General features: G+C 56.8%; 1 protein-coding gene across 1 annotated transcript in view; it reads right to left on the bottom strand.

Annotated features, from left to right (window-relative positions):
* Positions 1 to 18,340, bottom strand: part of LOC147917601 (uncharacterized) — a 124,533-nt gene that overhangs the window by 85,859 nt on the left and 20,334 nt on the right. The window contains exon 5 of the mRNA XM_087429080.1: positions 15,900 to 16,015. Within this exon, the coding sequence (XP_087285206.1) occupies positions 15,900 to 16,015 (116 nt within the window). The remainder of the gene's footprint in view (positions 1 to 15,899; positions 16,016 to 18,340) is intronic.

Raw genomic sequence — 18,340 nt, 5'->3', positions numbered from 1 at the left:
CTGGTTTCACTGGGCCAAAATCCAGGTGTGAGCAGAGCTGGTTCCCTCTGGAGGCTCTACGGAAGAATCATTCCTTGCCTCTCCCAGCTCCTGGTGACCGCCAGCATCCTTGACTTGTGGCCACATCACTCCAATCTCTGCCTCTGTGGTCACATCACCTTCTCTCTCAGCCAATCTCCCTCAGCCTCCCCCTCATAAGGACACTAGTGATTGCATTTGAGGCCCACCCAGACAATGCAGAATAATCATCCCATCTCAAGATCCTTAACTGAATCACATCAGCAAAGACTTTTTCCATATAAGGTAACTTTCCCAGGTTTCAGGGATTAGGACATGGACATCTTTGGGAGCCATTATTTAGCCAGCCACAATCAACAACCAACTATTCAACACCCCTCCTGAACAACTAACAGGCTGATCAAACTTCACATGTCACAGTTGAGGGCCTCATTTTACCCAAGCCTGACCCTGCTGGCTCCCCCATTTCAGGTGGTGGAACCCCAGCTTCCCAAAAACCAGGGGGTCAACTCTTAACTCCTCTCGTTCGCTCACTCCCACAGCTGATCCCCATCAGCAAGTCTTGCTGGTTTTACCTTCAAAAGCTATCCAGAATCTGACCACTTCTTGCCACCCCCACAGCCAGCGCCCTGGTCCAAGCCCCCATCCCACTCTCCTGGATTATTGCACAGCATCCTCCCTGGGCACCTGCCTCCCACAATGTCCTCAACACAGCAGCCGGGGACCCTTAAAACCCAAGTCACAGATGTCACTCTGTCCAAATCCTGCAATGGCTTCCATCTCACTCAGCGCAAAAGCCAACATCCTTACAATGGTCTGCAATTCCAGCCCCATTTGCTCTCAGACATCAATTTCCACCCCCCCTCCCCCCTCCCCTTTCTTCTCCACTCTGGCCTCCTCCCTGCTCCTCACACAGGCCAGGCATGCTCCCACCTGGAGGCCCTTGCTCCCTGGCCATGGATGCTCTCCCAGGTTTCCACGTGGCCCCCTCACTTCCTTAAGGTCGTTACCTAAAAGTCACCTTCTCAGGAGGCACCCCCACCCCTGACATGTCCTTCTCCCCTTCTCTGATTTACTCTTTTCTCTTTGACATTATTACTACCTAACACAGTATGTATTTTGCTTATGCATCTTGTTTAATGTCTGTCTCCTCACTAGAATGTAAGCTCCAGGGTGACAGCCACCCAGGTCCAAAAATAGTGCCTGGACCAGTAGGTGCTCAATAAATATTCATCTGTTCATTCACTCCATAGACAATTATGGAGCCAGGCACTGAGGGGGTACTAGGACACAGCAGTGAATCAGACACAGCCCTGACAAGGACCATCCAGAGTGTTAAGCACAGTGGCAGGGAAGCCCAGAGTGCCATGGGAGTACAGAGGAGGGAAGGACCAACTCAGCCCAGGGGGTTGAGGAAGGTTGTGCTTGGGAGGGCTTTGCAGGATAAGTAGGAGTTCACTGGCTGGATGAGGAGACAGCTTCATTCCTGGCAGGAGGAACAGCAGGTACAAAAACAGGGAACAAAATAGTAAGACTGTTCTTGGGATAAGGGAGAGGGCAGGAAGTGAGGCTAAAAGGGTCTAGCAGGGGCCAGGTTCGAAGGGCCTGGAAGAACAGGCCGAGGGGTTGAACTGTTCCCTTTGAGCAGTGGTGGGCCACTGAAGGGACAGACGTGGCAGGTGTGGATGTCTGGAGGCTCCCCCACCTCAGATGACCAACAAGCAGCCAAGATGTACGGAAAGGTTAGGGTACAGGGCCCCCCCACCACTCACCAGGGGAAGGAGTTGGAAATTCCCCCAAATTGTGGCCTCAGCCAGGAAGCAGCTCAAGCCACACTGTCATTATGGAGCCCCCAGCATGCTCAGGACGGCACTGGGAGGAGGCCAGGGGAAATTAAAGCCAGTTTGCAACAAATGCTAGACTGTGTGCTTCAATGTGACCGGGGGACAGGAGGGCAGGGACGGCACTAGGGACTAATGGTGTCCCCCAAAGTTCATATGTTGAGGCCCTGACCCCCACCATGACTGTATTTGGAGTAAGGAAATAATTAAGGTTAGATGAGGTCATAAGAGTGAAGCCCTGATCCAACAGGGTTAGCGCTCTTATGCGAAGCGACACTAGAAATGTCTCTCTCTCTCCGCCGTGTGAGCACACAATGAGAAGACAGCCGTCTGCAACCACACCAGACCCCAAGCATACTGGCACCCTGATCTCGGACTGCCAGCCTCCAGAACTGTGAGAAAATAAATTTCTGTAGTTTAAGCCACCCAGTCTATGGTATTTTGTTATGGCAGCTGAGTAGACTAAGACACATAGCGAAGTCAAGGAGAGCTTCCTGGAGGAGACAAGGTTTTGGGCCGTGCTGAGGCCTGGAGACAGGCCAGATCCTGGCTGGCTGGGCCTGTGGCCCCAGGGCGGGCCCCAGCCCAGGCCCACCCCCCCTCAGGCCTGCACAGCTTCAGCAGCTTCTTTGGGGTCGACTCCTCGCTGAGGAGCATAGAGGCAGTCGTGCGATTGGTGGGACTCTGCGTTTTCCACCGAGTATAGCCAGACCCCTCAAGGGCAGGACGTTGGAATTTTATGGCTCCTGAACACCAGATCCCAGCTTCCCCCTCTGCCACCGTGCAAGGTAACTCAGCCTGGCCTGAGCCAGCCAGGAGTCAACGTGCAAGGGCCTCCCCCTGAGCCAGGCTCCCACCCCTAAGGGGGCTCCTACAAGGGGAGACCTGGGCTGGGCTGGGAATGACAGAAATGATCAGGATATGCAGAGAGAGAGAAGGTTTATAAATAAACATACATTTTCTAAGGCATGTTGAGTTAAAGTGGGGATTAAAATTAATTTGCTTTAAGAAAATCAGAAGTGCCCTAGAGGATTCTAGAGCAGGGCAAGAGTGGCTGAATCCAAAGGCTCCACAGAAGGGCCAGGGGGCGCAGTAAGGGGGCAGCCCATTCCCTGCCATGGGGTCCTCAGAAGGAGGGGGCTTACATAACACAGCACTCAGTACACGGCAAGTTGTACTCACGTGGGATGGCAGGTGTATCCAGCCCCACTTTGCCAGGGGGAAACTAAAGCCCAGAGAAGGCAGTCACTCGCCCAAGGTCACACAGCATGTCTGTGGCAGGGCTCAGGGGGAAGCCACTGGTCCCTTCTGCCAGCCCTGGGCATTCCATTCATGCTCAGCACTCCAAAAGCCCCTCAGCCTCTATGCCCCCGGCCTGAGCTGCTGCCCCAGGTTCCTCCCATCAGCAGGGTGGGGACCCTTGCTCTGTGACAATCTGGCTCCTCTGAGGCCCGGCACAGGGAAGGCAGAGGGAAGCAGCCTGAGGGTTGGGGACAGGAGCCAGAAAGAGAAAGGACCTGAAATCAACAAGCGCTCCAGAATTTTAAGCAGTTTTTGGAGGAAAATGAGGAGTAGGTTCAGCTGTAGCAATTTGCTCCAGGGGAAAATTGTGTTCCTGTGCTCTATTATACAGAACAGAAGGAACATTTGGTGGGTTGAATACTTGTTAATTTATTTCTCTGTTTGTTAATGGGCCCGTCACACGCACACGCTCACACACACACAGCCCCTCCCCCCAGGCGGCAACAGGAGCCGGTGTTGAGCTTTCCTGCCGCCTTCCCGTCAAGTACCGCTCAGGTTCCTGCTCCCTCCCCTCAATGCTGGAGCTCTAGAGGGATGCCCTGTGCCGTTCAGACACTAAGGCCCCTCAGTTTCCTCATCTGAAACATGGACTTGGCAATGGGATGACCCAGCTTATTAGGGCAAAGCCTTTGACCTTGGAACAAGTGTGATGAGACGGGAGACATCGTTCTGAGAGTGTCTATGGACACAGGAGGTCCCGATACTGACCTCGGGAACCATGCTCCACAGGACGGCTCATTGGCGCCCCGCACCCAGCAAGTCCAAATGAGGATTGTCACGCTTCCTCCTGGCCCAGATTCCCATCTCAGAAAACGGGGCCATCCTGTAACTCAGGCCAAACTGACATCCCCCTACCTGGACTCTCCACCTTCACACCCCACAGCCAATCTCCAACACCTCCCGTCCACCCATCTCTCACCATCCCGCGGCCACCCCGCCTTGACCCCACGGCTCCCCTCTAGACCCTGCACCCGCCTCCCCCCCAGGCTCCCTGCTTTCCCGCCATGGCCTCTAATCCATTCTCTCCCCATGGCGGCCAGAACGGATTTGAAAAGCACAAATCAGATCCTGTCACTCTCCTGCTTAGCGCTCTCCAGAGCTTCCCATGGCGCTCTGAAGAAAACCCACTCCCCAGGAGGGCCTCCGAAGCCTCCGTTTTCTGCCTCCTCTCCTCCCTCTCTCCCTCATTCCCCACTGCCAGCCACCCTGTCTTCCTCCCGGTCTTCAAACACTCCCAGCTCCTTCCCACCCCTGCCACCCCTGTTCAGTTCAGCCCCCGTGGAATGCGTTTCTTCTCAGATGAGGTCTCAGCTTCAGTGTCACCTCTTCAGAAAGGCCTGCCTGGACCCCTCCTGGTCCAAAGCCGCCCAGTCCACCCAAGCCACTCCCTGTTTCACAGGCCTGGTTAGTTCCCTCCCAATTTCATCAGTCTGACGTTATCCAAATTATTCATAGCTGGGCTCACTGTCACTCTCACAAGAATGGAAACCACCTGAGGGCAGGAGCAGTGTGTAATGTTCTAGGTGCTGAGTCCTCAGAACCTGGAGCAGCACCTGGCACTCAGTAGGTGCTTCATAAACACTTGATGAGTGAATGAATGAATGAATGAAAGGATGAAAGGACAGGTCAGCTCTAAGCCAGACAGGGGGAGTGAGAAGGGGGCCGGGGATCCCTGTCCCCAGAGTCTCCTGCCCCAGCCTCTGAAGGGCCTCGGCCCCTCTTCTGCTCAGGAAAGGGAGCAGGTGGGGACGAGGTTTATGGAACAGCACCTACGATCTGAGCCCTTTTCTCTAAGCATCTTCCTGAAGCAGTGATGGGAAACCAGAGACCCAGGTCTGAGTCCTGGCCCAGCTGCTCTGCAACTCATCTGACCCCTCTGAGCCTCAGTGTCCTCATCTGTATAATGAGGATAATCACAGGACCCTCCTCCTAGGACTACGGTGTGGGTGAACGAGATCGTGCTCTCAAAAGTGTGAAGTGATGATGATGATGATGAAAAGAACCCCATCTCCTACAGACGAGGAAGCTGGAAAGACTGAGGGAGCCACCTCAGTGCCACAGAGAGTGGGGAGCTAGGACCTAAATTCAGGCTTGTCTGACTCAGAAACCAGTGTTCTTGCCTCCGTGCCAGCCACACCCCCCTGGGAGAGAGGAGGGGAACACAGAAGGCCTTTCTCACACCTTAGTGGTGTTCCTTTAAGTCTGGAGTGTGAACTGGCTTAGCCTCTCTCTCCCCCAGGTTCAGCACAGAGACACTCTAGGAGGTGAAAGAGCTGCTCCCACCCCATCTGCGCCTGAGGCAAGGGAGCTGGGGAGGAGGGGGTGGGCCAAGCCTGGGACTGGTAAACTGAGGCAGTCTGTCGGGAGACTCCCAGGTGGAGGAATGGGCAGGCCTGAGTCTCAGGAGGTCCAAGGGGAAGAGTTGGCCCACAAAGCAGGGGAGGAGGACTTACCATTTGGCAAGCGTGCACCCCCACCCCTACCCCCGCACCTGGTCAAGGGCACAGAGCAGGGAGAGGAAGCAGGACTCCCAACGCCCTGGGGGGGGGGGGGTGCCTGAGGACAGACTCGGGGCCCACCCACTCCTGCTCAGACTGGCTTATGGAGGTGGAAGGTCGTCACTGAAGGTCCAGACCTAGAGGTAAGTCCGCCCTGGCAGAGACCCAGCTCAGGGATGGATAATGAGGGATCGAGGCTGCCAAGCCAAGGTGCCTTTCGCTTGCAACCCATGCACATTAAGAATTATTCCTCTTGCGAGCAAACAATTTGTTACAATATCCATCGAGAGCTTTTCCTGGCTGGGTGCCCTCCCATACATCCTGGATTAATCCCGGAAGTCACTCCATTCATTTAGGACATGCCTGAGTGTGCTTCTTCTTTTATTAGGGAAATTTTTCATTGTTTTGAAGCACTCACAGGTTTTAATTTGGGGCTCAGATTCTAAAGCCTCCCTCAGTGGCAAAGAGGCCTAAGTAGGCTTGTGGCTGGAAAGGTTCCCTCTGTCCTCAGGGGCCACCAGACCCCGGGGTAGGGGAGGAGAGCCAGGGCCTGCGGACCCCAGTGCTGTGTACCATTGAGTCACACCCTCAACTTCTCTGAGCCTAGCCAAGAGAGGCAAAGCAAAGGAAGACTGCATATTTGGGTGTCCCTCTACTAAGCCTGCCCAGGGAAGTCTGGGAGGTCATCACCTCTAAAAACCACGGCCCTGGGGAGTAGTGGGGCCCATTGAAAAGGCAAGATGTTTGGAGTTCAGATTTGAAATCTGACCCGGGCAGGCCAGTCATTAGCCTCTCTGAGCCAGAGTGTCCAGCTCCTGAGGCTGAGGCTAAGCGCCGCGCCCTCTCTGGGCTGTTGTGCAGGTAAACAGCCTGAGCTCAGAGCAGGTCTGGCCCAGGGCCTGGCACACAGTGGGGGCTCCCGACCCACCACAGACCCCTCCCACTTCTCTGTCTCTGGTCTTTGAGAAGCCAGACCCTGCTTCCTTCATCCTGGCTAGAGGCTGCCTCAGGCTGACCCCACCTCCAGCAGAGCCTCCCCACAGGCCTGCCCTGCCAGTTTGGGCGGCTGCCACCAGCCTCCTCCAGGCTCTGCATGAGGCCTTCAGACCTCCCACCTAAGACCCCAGGGCCTGGGGAGTCCTGTCTGTGCACAGACCCTACCCTGAACCCACCCCCTACCCGCAGCCCCCATGCCGGGCTCTGTGCTGGGATTCGGGCTGCATGTTTGCTGTCCATTCCCCCCACCCTATGTCAGGAGACAGCTGTCCCACTCCCACCACCAGAGCTCCTAGTCCCCCACCCCCACCTGGGCTCCACGGCTGGGACCTCTCTGGGATCTGACCACACCCTCCTCTCATGCCCGCCTCTGCTCTCAGGAGCTGACACCCTACCCTGTGCTTGCTCCTCCTGCCTGGTCTTTGCTCACACTATTCCCAACCAGGAGTGCCCTCCCCGCACTCCTCCCTGCTCCACCCCCTTCCCCAAATCCTCATGAACACAAAGGTCCTGCCTCCTCCAGGAAGCCCTCCCTGACTTCTCCAGCCCTTACCTCCTTCCCTTTCCTGGGGCTCACAGCATTTCTCTTCAGTCCCTTTAACTTTATGTTGCTACCCAGAGGCAGTGTCCAGGTCACCTACTCATTTTGTGGCCTCCAAGCCCCAGCAAAGCCCACTGGGTACTCAGGAAGGACGGGCTCATTAAATGATTCAGGCAGAAGGGCGCAGAGGACTCCCACGAATGGAGTGGGATACCTGTCTCACACCTCTGTGAGACAGGTATCATTATACCCATTGTGCAGATGGGTAAACTGAGGTTAAGAGAAGTGAAGCGCTTGCCCAAGCAGCAGGGCTGGGATGGGAACCAGCCCCGCCAAATGGAGCTGCTAAGACACAGCCCACAAATCCACATTCCCCACACCCACCAGCCCTGCAGCTCACACACGCTCTCCCGTGAGACCCTCCCACCTCAGCCCCACTGGCAGCTGTACCACCCAGGATGAAACTAGGTCCAGAGAGGTGAGGTCACTTGCTCAAGGCCACACAGACAGTAAGTGACCAGGCTGGGACTTGGATTCAGTCTCTCAGCTCCCAGCCTGACCAGAGCTCCTGCAAGATATGCCCCTACGGGGTCTGCAGGACCCACTCTGCCCTCCCTGGTGGCCCACGCTCTCTCAGGCTCCTGGAGGGCCCCCTCCCTGTCCCCAACCAGTACATCACCCTCTCCCAACTATCGGCCCAACCCCAGGGCTCTGGGGAGCGCCTCACGGTCGGCTGACCTTTCGGAGGGCCCAGCTCTCACAGTTCCGGGTATTTACACAGCCAGCCTCGCTGCGGTGGCTCCCAGAAAGTAGGACACGCAGGGGGAGGAGGGGAGGCAGGTGTGGGCTGAAAACACTCCCACTACCCTCCATGCTGCCTGGACGGTGGAGCCACCTGTGGCACAGTCTTCTCAAATGACCTTGGCACTCCTGGGGGCAGACCCTGTGGGGCCTGGGGTAAAGGCCTGGATGGCCCACTGAGGGGAGGGCCTTGGCCAATGTCCCCTCCAGCTCCTCTCTGCTCAGCGACCTGGAAGGCCTCAGGGGACATGGGAAAAGAATCCCCTCTTGGCAAGAACCCTTCTCTGTGTCAAGAGGTCACTTCACTTCACTGAGCCTCTGCCCCCCATCTGTAAGTGGGGTTCAGGTACTAGTTGCCTCCACATTCTAGCACTCAGGTAAACCAGGCTGGGTCACCCTGCAGGGTCTGAGGGTGCACCTCTCCTGGACACCTAGCAGATACTCAGCCCCAAGCAGAAGAGATCTGGCTCCCAGGAAACCAGCTGGGTGCGCTGGGTGGGGTCCAGGCTGAAAGGCAGGTGGACACACCCACGAACCAGCAACAAAACCACACCCAGGATGTCACCCGGAGAGCCTGGGACAGGGTTGCAGGTGTGGCAGGGGCACCAGGGAGCCTGGGGTCTCAGAAGCCAAGAAGACACTGCCCCCTATCTAGACTGGCTGCTCCTGAGCACAAGGTCCAGGCCACATACACCATTACAGACAGTCGTCAGCATACCCCAGCCTCCTCCCAACTCCGTCCTGGCCTGAGTGGCCTGAGTGGAAAAGTGGAGGGTGGGCTGTGAGGACAGAGGGGTCTGGGTGGAGGGCACCAGTGTATGGGGTTCAGGCTGGGGCCAGAGAGGGCTGAAGGGCTGCGGGCTGAGGTGGGCACAGCGCCCTCCTCTTTGCCCCCCCCACCCCCACACTGAACAGAAAGGAGCTGCAGCTTCGCCCGCCCCGTCAGAGGGCCATCCTGCTGGAGGCGAGGCCGGGTATGGGGTGCCCGCTTCAGCATCTGCAGCTGAGGCTTCCACTCGCTTTCCAACCCCAGCTCGAGCTCTTTTATTATTCAGAAGAGCCTCTTGATTGAAAAGGCCTCTAAGGCATCTCACAAATAAGAATCCTTTAATTGAGAAGTTGTTAACTTCTCAAAGAATAATTTTAATTTTGTTTCCCCACCACCTCCTCTCTCGGAAACCTGCGGACTAAACACAAAGGTTAACAAAGCCAGGCCCCAGGGCACCCCTCCCCAACTGTGGGGGCAGAGGCAGGAGTGGCAGCCGCTGCCCCACCCCACCTGCACAGACCCCCAGACCCCCCCCCCCCCCCCCGTGACTGTGAGGAGGCCTCGAACCTCTCCCACCGGGCATGCCTGCTCTACACCCCCTCCCCACCCCACACTGAGCAAAGGGTGGCAAGTGGCTAAAGGGTCAACAGGATGACAGTCCACTCAGACAGGGCAGGGACCATGTCTGCTTGGTTCCCAGAGCCTAACACTCAAGGCCCAGCTCCCCACAAGCCCCCTGCCGCCCTCTACCATACTGTCCTGCAGCTGATGACTTAGAATTATATTTACTGAGCATTTACTATAGGCCAGACACTGCTCTAAGCCCTTACATGCACCAACCTACTTAATCCACATGATGTAGATGCTATTATTATTCCCAATTTATTGATGAAGAGACTGAGGTCCAGAGAGCTAAGGTCAATGCCCTACATTGACACCATAAGCGAGAGGCAGAGCTGGGACTGGATCTGGGCAGCCTGGCTCCAGAGTGGACATAACCTCACCCGCCTGCCCCACCACGGCCTGCCTGTGCACTCCTTGAGGGCCAGGGCCATGGCCGTCTCATCTCTGTGTCCCTGGGGACAGCACAGAGCCTAGCAGACAGCCACACTTCATACATGTCTGCAGAGAGCACAGATGAAAATGAACCAAAGCAAACCCCTTCCTATCCATTCTTTCCTTTGAGCCTCACCAGAGGTTCACCTGTGACAAAAGCAGGCAGGCAGGATGGTCCCCAACTCACAGTCAGGTAGACTGAGGGCCCGAGTGAAAGTGACTGCTCCAGGTCACCCAGCTAGGTGGTGCAGAGCCCAGGGAGTTCCTCCTCCTGGCCCCAAACGTGCATACCTGCCTTCCACCCAGAGTGCACAGGGACTGGGGAGTTACCAGCACACACCAGTGCCATGCTCCTGGGCCCCAACTAACATCTGGATCAAAATAGACCTCCGAGAAGCCCTGGGCCTGGCCTTGATGTAGGAATCTCCTCTCTCTGTCCCTGACAGCTTGGCGCAGCCTCGGCACTCCCCTTGCACACCTCAAGGCATGAGACGCTCACCACCACCAGGGCCAGCTGGTCCACTGTGGGAGAGTGCGCTGCTGTGGAAACCCCAGGCTAGCTGCTTGTTGTTATGAGTTGAATTGTGTCCCTCAAATTTATATGCTGAACTTCTAAACCCCAGTACCTCAGCATGTGAGCTTACCCAGAAACTGGTCGTTGCAGATGTAATAATTAGGAAGAGCTATGAGGAAGAGGTCATACTGGAGTTGGGTGGGCCCTTAATGCAATATGGCTGGTGTCTTTCTAAGAAGGAGAAACCTGGACATACAGGCACCCAGGGAGAAGACCATGCGATGAGACACGGGGGAAAATGGCCACCTAGAAGCCAAGGAGAGAGGCTGGAACAGATCCTCCCTCACAGCCCTCAGAAGGAACCTGCCCTGCCAACACTTTGATTTCAGACTCCCAGCCTATAGAACTGTGAGACAGTAAGTTTCTGTGTAAGCCACCCAGTTTGTGGTACTTGGTTACAGCGGCCCAGGCAGACAAATACACCTGCAGACCTAGGCTGCAGTGCGGACTCATCCGTCAGTGGTTGTGTGACACTGGACAAGCCCTGGCCCCTCTCTAACCCTGGGCTTGTTCACTTCATCCCCAGCACTCTGCCTCGCACACAGTAGGCACTCAATCAGTGCTTGTTGGAAGAACGAATGGGATGACAGCATCCATCTTCCATGTGGCTGTGACAAGGATGAGATGAGATGTGCTCTGGAAACGCTAAAGCCCTCAACACCCGTGGTGATGGCTGGATCAACACACACAAGACAAACAGAGGGCTGGCTGGTGTGGCCGCAGCCGCAACCTGAACATAAGGGGAGTTGCTCTGGGCAGGCAGGAGGTGAGTCCTCCATCCATCAAACCACAGACATGGCACATCGCCTGAGTCCCCACCACCTGCCAGGTCCCCACTGGGCCCTGAGAGTAGGAAAGGAGAGCTTTCGGGTGCCAAACATGGCCCCCGCCCCATGTGGAGCCTAGACCCGTCCATGGAGGCTACAGGGAGGCGGGGTCAGCTCAGTCAGCACAAGGAAGGGCTTTCTCCACATCAGAGCTGCCTCTAGGGCCTGGGCTGCCATGGAGACAGTGAGGTCCCCTTCCCTGCAGGTGTGCAAGTAAAGGTCAGAGGCCATGCTCTCAGTGACACCTACACCCCCCAGTGTGAGTCTGGCTTGAGCCAGTGGGTCTCAACCTGGCTGATAATCAGAAGTGTGGAGCTTGTTAACCATTCAGATTCCTGGGTTCCCCCAGTGGAATCTTTTGGATCAGAAGGTCCTGGTGGACCCCTGACGATCCTTCTTTTTAATGACATCCCTGGGTCGTCCTGATGTAGAGCCAGGCTTGGGCCCTGTAGCCCAGAGAGCTCCGTGGGTTGAGCAGGATTCCACTTGGGAAGAGCTTTGATAATGTGCATGGGGGCGGGGGCAGCATGCGGACAGATGTGAGGGACAAGCTGCAAAGATGGAGACAAGTCGAAGATGATGACAGTAAAATGACAGGATAGCTCCCCAGTGAAAGGTACCAACGGCCATTCAAAGGGGCCAAAGGGGGTGGGAGAGTCAGGGAAGATGTTCTGGAAGGGGTGGGATTTGGCTGGTGGTGAGAAAAGCATTCTGGAAGGAAGGTGAGACTGAGCGTGGGGTATGCAGGGGATGGAGGAGGAGAGTCACCTGTTGGAAGGAAGGAGGGCAGGAAGGGTGGACTTGAGCCAGATCCTGAAAGGCCTTGAATAACCAGGAGGAGGAGTTTGGACTTCAACCTTAGACAGCAAGGAGCCCCCGAGGGTTGCTGAGGGGGAGCATGACATGAAGGCAGGCCTGGAGTAGCGACCACCAGCAGGACTCAGAGGGGCCTAGGCTGCTCCAGACTCACCAGATGAGGCTCCCTTTGGGGAGGGAAGGGTGAGAGGATTGGGCCCAGTATCAGCACCCCACTTCCTGCCCACAGCCCTGGAGAATGTTACAGAATGATGGTGCTGACCATCAGGCCATTTGGGAGGAGCAGCTGGGTTGGTGAGCTGGCAGCAGTTTCTCCAGGCTGGTAAATCTAGAGAGCTGGGCTGCAAGGCTGGAGTACCGGGCCCACCCGCGGGCAGGGAGCCCCCACGGCTGGATTCACCCTAAGCGGTGAGGGCCAGATTCCTCCTCTACATGACCTTGTCCAGGCTCAGAGGCTTTAAACCCCCCAGATGCTGGCGATCCCACCTTTACACACCAGCCCCAGCCTCTGCCCTTGGCTGCAGCCTTACACAGCCAGTCTGAGCAGCCTCTCCACATGGCTACTGGCATCTCAAATGTACCAGTTCCCAACAGGACTCTTCCTTTCCCCTCCAAACCCATCCTCAGTCCCCTGTTGCTCAGCTCAGTCAAAGGCTCCACCACCCACCCCGCTCTCAGGCTCTGATCGCCCATAGCCCATCTGTCAGCTACCCCTTCAGTCTCCTACACTCAGCTTCTCCTGCCTGCCCAGGCCCAGCCCCGCCATCTCTCTCTGGATGATGCTGGGGCCTCCTGAGTGGCCTGCCAGCTTCTACTCTCACTCACCCCCCATAGTCTTTTCCCCACGAGGCGGAGGCTGTGAGAGGGAGCCTGTGTGCCCTGCGTCACCTCCACGCACACTCTACCCCGCGGCCCTGCGATCCTGTGTCTCAGCCCCTTCCCTGCTGGCTGCCCTCCAGCCACACTCGCCTCTGCACTAGTCCCAGCTCAGAACCTGTCCAGACCTCCAGAGGGCCTATCCTCTCTCCTGGGCCTCTGCTGGAAGGGCACCTCACCTGAGAGGCTTTCTCTGACCTCCCTGCCAAGGCTGGCTCCCCCTCCACACTCACTCGCTTTTCCTGCCATATTCTTCTCCACAGCATTCACTACTCCCTAACCCTGCATTGTGAATCTACTTATTCTGTTTTTTTCTGTCTACTCTGTTAGAATTTAAGCTCCATGAAGGCAATGACCTGGTCTAACTTTTCCCCGTACATGTGCTGGGCACGCAGAAGAGTGCCTGACATGTAGCAAGCATTAGAAAAGTATGTGTCGAATGAATGATGAATGAGCCATTGAACGAATGAATGACTTCAGTAAGCATGTGTGCAGCACCGGGTATATGCCACAGGGCAGTAGAGGGGCAAGTCAGGCTAGGTCTGCCCTGAGAGCCCCCACAGTTTGTGGCGACAAACAGACCCATGCCCCTGGGTAATCCTCCCCGGCATGTGAGCACTGCTGGGGTGAACAGATGTGCACCAGCTGGGCCCAGAGGTCAGGGAAGCTTCCTGGAGGAGACACCCCACCCCCAGCCTCCCTCCCTGGCTCTCCGGGGTCATGGGCCACCTCCCACTCCCCACCGAGGGGATGAAGGGAGGCCTGTCTGACCAGCCACACTGATTCAGGAGCCAGTAAATATTCAGAGCTGGTGTGTGCATCCCTCCTGCAAGGAGGAGACGGGGCAGGGCTTGTCAGAGAGAGAGGGGCTTGATTTAAATGCCATTGTTCCAGCCAGTGAGCGAGAGGGCAAGGGCTGTGGCATCTGGGACCCCCAGACCTGCCTGTCCTTCCCCCACCCCACCACCTGCCCCCTCCCCTCTGACCACAAGGGCGCTGGAGAAGCGGGCAGGGGAGGCAGGAGACAACAAGGAAAAACCTAGTCTTCCTCCAGGAGTTCAGAGCTTTGCTGAGTCAAGCCTCAACTCTTTAGCAGCCTCCATGGCTCCCCCTGACCTGCCCTGCCCCCTTCCTGGGCACATCACGCCCCAAACACTCCATAGTCCCCTAGGCTGGGCCCACCCCACTACCCTAAACCTTCTGTGCCTATCACAACCCTACATACATCATCTTGTTCATCCAGGCATTATTTATAATGACACACCGTTGGAAACAATCAAAATACACAACAGAGACTTGGTTAAACACGCTACAGCACACACAGGCTGGAACATTACACTGCCATTAAAAATCCCTTTACAGAAGAGTATTTAATGATGGGAAAATGATCTTGGTACCATATTAAGTGCAAAAGGCAGGTTAGAAAACAGTAAGTACATTTTGATCCCAATTATGTCATAAACATATATTTTGTAAAAGATTGACAGGAAAAACACCCATGTGTTCACATTTTCTATAGAGAACACGTGTTTTTTTTAAATAATCAGAGAAATAGAACATTTTAAAAGAATCCTACAGCCTTCGAGGCTCAGCCCAGGCATTCCCTCCTCCCAGCTCCCCTGAGCCCTCCGGTGGAGAGAGCAGCCTCTGCGTTGGTCCCCCCTCTGTCTCCCTGCCCGCTGAGCTTCCTGGTGCCTCACGCTGTCCGCCCGGGCAGCCCCTGATGCCCTGATGAGGGTGGGGGCAGGGCCCAGCCACCAGCCTCTCCTCCTACGCCCCTGGCTGCCTTGCAGATAACCCTGACCACATCCTCTCCCCATCTCCCAGCGGCAATTACAGGTCATACTGGAGGGGCTAATTAGCCGCTCATTCCACCTGGGGCTGGCTGAGTAGCAGGAATATGTTGATGGAGATAACTGGACTTCAAAGTGAGCCCTAGTGCCTGGAAGGAGATCCAGCCCATGGCTCCCTGCCACACCCCCCGCTTAGGAGGACAGGGTCGGCTGAGCCCCGGCCACCCCACAACTGTCACCCAGTCCTTCAGGAGAAGGGGTTCGAGGCCTGCTGCTTCCTCTGAAAAATGGGGATAACATTCCAGTCCAGCCTGCCGCCCCAGCCTTTCCCCGGCATTCCTTCCGTTTAGCAAAGTCCCTCCGCAGCCTTCTCATGGGTCATAGAGGCCTGTCAAGAACAGGCGATTGGCCCGGATACAGTGTGGAAGTCACTTGTCCAAGGTCACACGCAAGCCAGGGGTCAGGCCAGGCAGCAACCCAGGTCCCTCTCCTTCCCCATCTCCCACTTCTTCAGGACTTGCTGTAGTTTCTCCACATTCCTCCACGTGGGACACAGAGTAGGAGGGCCTGTCACCTCCCACATTCTAGATGTCCTGCTCCTCGTGATACAGTCCAAGAAGCTATCTGTTCTGCTCACACAGAGCCAAGGTCATCTGGTTGCCAGTGTTTGTCACACGCACACCCCTGGGGCTGAGCCTCATCCTGGCCGGGAGTGTCTGGATCCACATGCTGACTCCGGCTTGGAGCCCTGTTAAACTTCACAGGTTGAAGCCAGTGCCAGCCTCTTGGCAGTTTCTTGGACCCTGACTGTCTCAGTCCACGCATCCTCGCTCCCTCCTGACCTGGAGTCATGCACACATTTGGTCAACAATGTGACAGAGCCAAGGACACAGCCCTTCAGCTCACCATTAGAGACCTCCCATGCCACATGGGAACCCATTAGCCAGCGCGACCATGAAGCCATGTCGCTCGGAAGAAAGCCCCAGGCTTCTGAGCTGGCTGCCAGAGCCCTGCCATAGCAAGGGCTAGCAGGAGGTGGTGCTGCCAGGTCAAACCTCCTGGACTTCACGTGGTGGGGGAGACATGGGGGCACCCCCAGAAAGACTGCCCCTCGACGGCCTCCCTACCGCCTCTCCCCTGGGGACCCCACATCCACCCCCACGGCCCCCACTCTATAGAGTGTCTTCTTACCTCAGGTCGGGCGGGCGTCTGGAGAGTGCAGCTGGGCTGGGGGTCAGCCTGGGTTTGACTGCGGCGCCCTCTTTGCCCGTGGGCAGCTGAGCCTCAGGGCCTGTGGGCGCAGGAGGCTGTGGGAGGAAGAAGGTGAGCTGTCAGCCAGAGCAGCCGCAGGGGGCAGTTCTGGGGGGCAGGGGGGACCATGCACACAGGTGCGTCTGACTCCACCCGGCTGGGCAATAGCACTCATACATCTCACACACGCGCGCCCCCCTCTTGCTGACACACTCACTGGCACACTCATGCTTACACACTCACAGATGCTCTCACATGTACACACACATGCACTTACTCGCTGACACATTCACACATCACTCACACACTTGCATTTACACACATGTGCTCTCACTCACTGAAACACTGAAGTGGGGCCAGTCCCTCCTGCCAGGACCGCTGGGAAGACAAAAGGAGAGAAGAGACTCACGGCCTGGTGCACAGTACGTGTCCAGCCAACACCAGGGCCTGCCTTCCTCCCCAGCTCGGCCCCAGGAGGCAGGCCCGGGGGCTGCCCTGAGAGGGGGTGCAGGCAGAGCACCAGGGGTGCCTCCCCCTGGGCCTGAGCCTCGGCCTCCTGGTTCCCAAGGATCCCGCAGCTCACACCCATCCACCCCCCCTTCCCTCCCAGCCTCTCCTGGTTTTTCCTTCACCAAACATTCTCCAAGGGCAATTCGGGCCCCAGTCCCCCCACCCTCCATGAGTGAGGGAGGATACCAGGGAGTCCCATCTCCTTGGCAAGGCCCCAAGACACAGGCCTCGGGCTGGAAGTCCGAGGAGGCAGGTCGACTCCCAGCTCTCCCACTTGCTGGCCCCGTGCCCTGGGCAAAGCTTCCCCTCCCAGCCTCAGACAAAGACCCGAATCCCCTTCTCAGCTGTTGCCAAGAAGTTCTCATCCAATCAATGTTTCTCAAAGTGTGGGACACACGCCACTGGGGGTGCACAGGGGATTCTAGGTGGTACACAGACAAACATTTTTATTTTCATAGGTATGTGTTTATTTTTTGGTGTATTAAAAAAAGTGACAGGCATACCACAGCTGTGATTTCACAGACATGTGGCTTGGGGAGCGCTGGGTAATCCACCTTCTAACGCGAGTTAACGTAAAGACAAGGATTAAGAAAACACGAGTGCAGGTGGCGCCCAGAGGTGGCTACAGCCGTGATGGTGAAAAGGAGACTTGGGAAGCTGGCATCTACCCGGGCCGGGCTCCTGGAAGCCCCTCCTTCCCTGGAGGGCCAAGCCAGCCCCTCCTTTCCCTCTTGAGGCCCCACAGGGCACCATCCAGCACAGGCCTTGGTCCTCAGGGGGACTCGCAGGGCTTGCAGGTGGAACGGATGGAAGCATAGACGGATGGGGCTCGGAGACAGTTGCTACAATGTCGACAGAGATGGCAAAGGCCTCTGAGTCCCTGCCAAAATCAACATTCCATCAAGTCTAAGATGCAAATGGTGGAATTTCTAGCCACAGGGTAGATGAAGATGGAAAGTCTTCTCATTTCACAGGCTGCAAACTTCTCCTCCAAGAAGGAGACAGAGAAATGGGCACTGGGCAGGTTCACGGCCACCTGGGCTTTCCCGTCCTGACGACAGAGCCACAAGCAGCGTGGGCCCGGTAAGAGAGGGCTTGCCGAGCCCCACAATTCACCACCCCCAAATTATGCTCCCTGCTGCCAGCAGGCCCCAGGGGTGCCTCCTAATGGCTGCTGATCCTGGAGGACAGGACAGGACATAGTGGCGCCAGTTTGGGACAGAGGAGTAGCCCGAGACTGGGCAGTTCCTCGGGCCTGGGTCCTCCAAGCCAGGCCCAGCCAGGCAGGGGGGCCCTTGGTAGCTGCCCAAGCTGGCTCCCAGTAGACTGGCACAAGCCAGCCGGGCCCAGGCCAACCCGGCAGCCCTGTCCCTGGCAGGCCTCCAGACCACCTGGCTGGCGGCCCTGAGCCCAGTTCCACCTGAGCTGGCAGGGCTAGCCATCCCACAGCACCGCTCCAAGCCCCCAGCTGCCATATTCCGAGATAATGAATGGGCCTCCTGCTCCCTTCTCCCCACACCTTCCTGAAGCTCCCACTCTCCTCAGTGGCATCGAACGGAGTTGCTATGGAAATGGGACCAAGGCAGAGCATGACAATGATTTGGGGCAGGGGAGGAGACGCAGTGGGAGCTGGGAGCGCTCCTGGACACGAGGCCTGCCTGTGTGCCAAGTCCCAGGAAGGATACGAAGTCCCGGCTGTGGCCTCATAGCCAAGGGGGGCAAAGGGGACCACGGCAGAGGTGGGGGCTTCCTACCTGCCCTCCTGGCTCCTTTCCCCTCAGTGGAGCCCAGGGAGCTCTGAGAATGCCTGTACGTTCAACAGAGTTAACACGTGCTCCAGGGAATGTGAGACTTCCACGGAAATGGCTACT

This window comes from Ceratotherium simum, chromosome 3 (assembly GCF_057802395.1).
Source record: "Ceratotherium simum simum isolate JZ-2026a chromosome 3, ASM5780239v1, whole genome shotgun sequence".
Classification (NCBI taxonomy): domain Eukaryota; kingdom Metazoa; phylum Chordata; class Mammalia; order Perissodactyla; family Rhinocerotidae; genus Ceratotherium; species Ceratotherium simum.
Note: the sequence above shows the minus strand (reverse complement) of the source record. Positions and strands in the feature narration are given on the sequence as shown.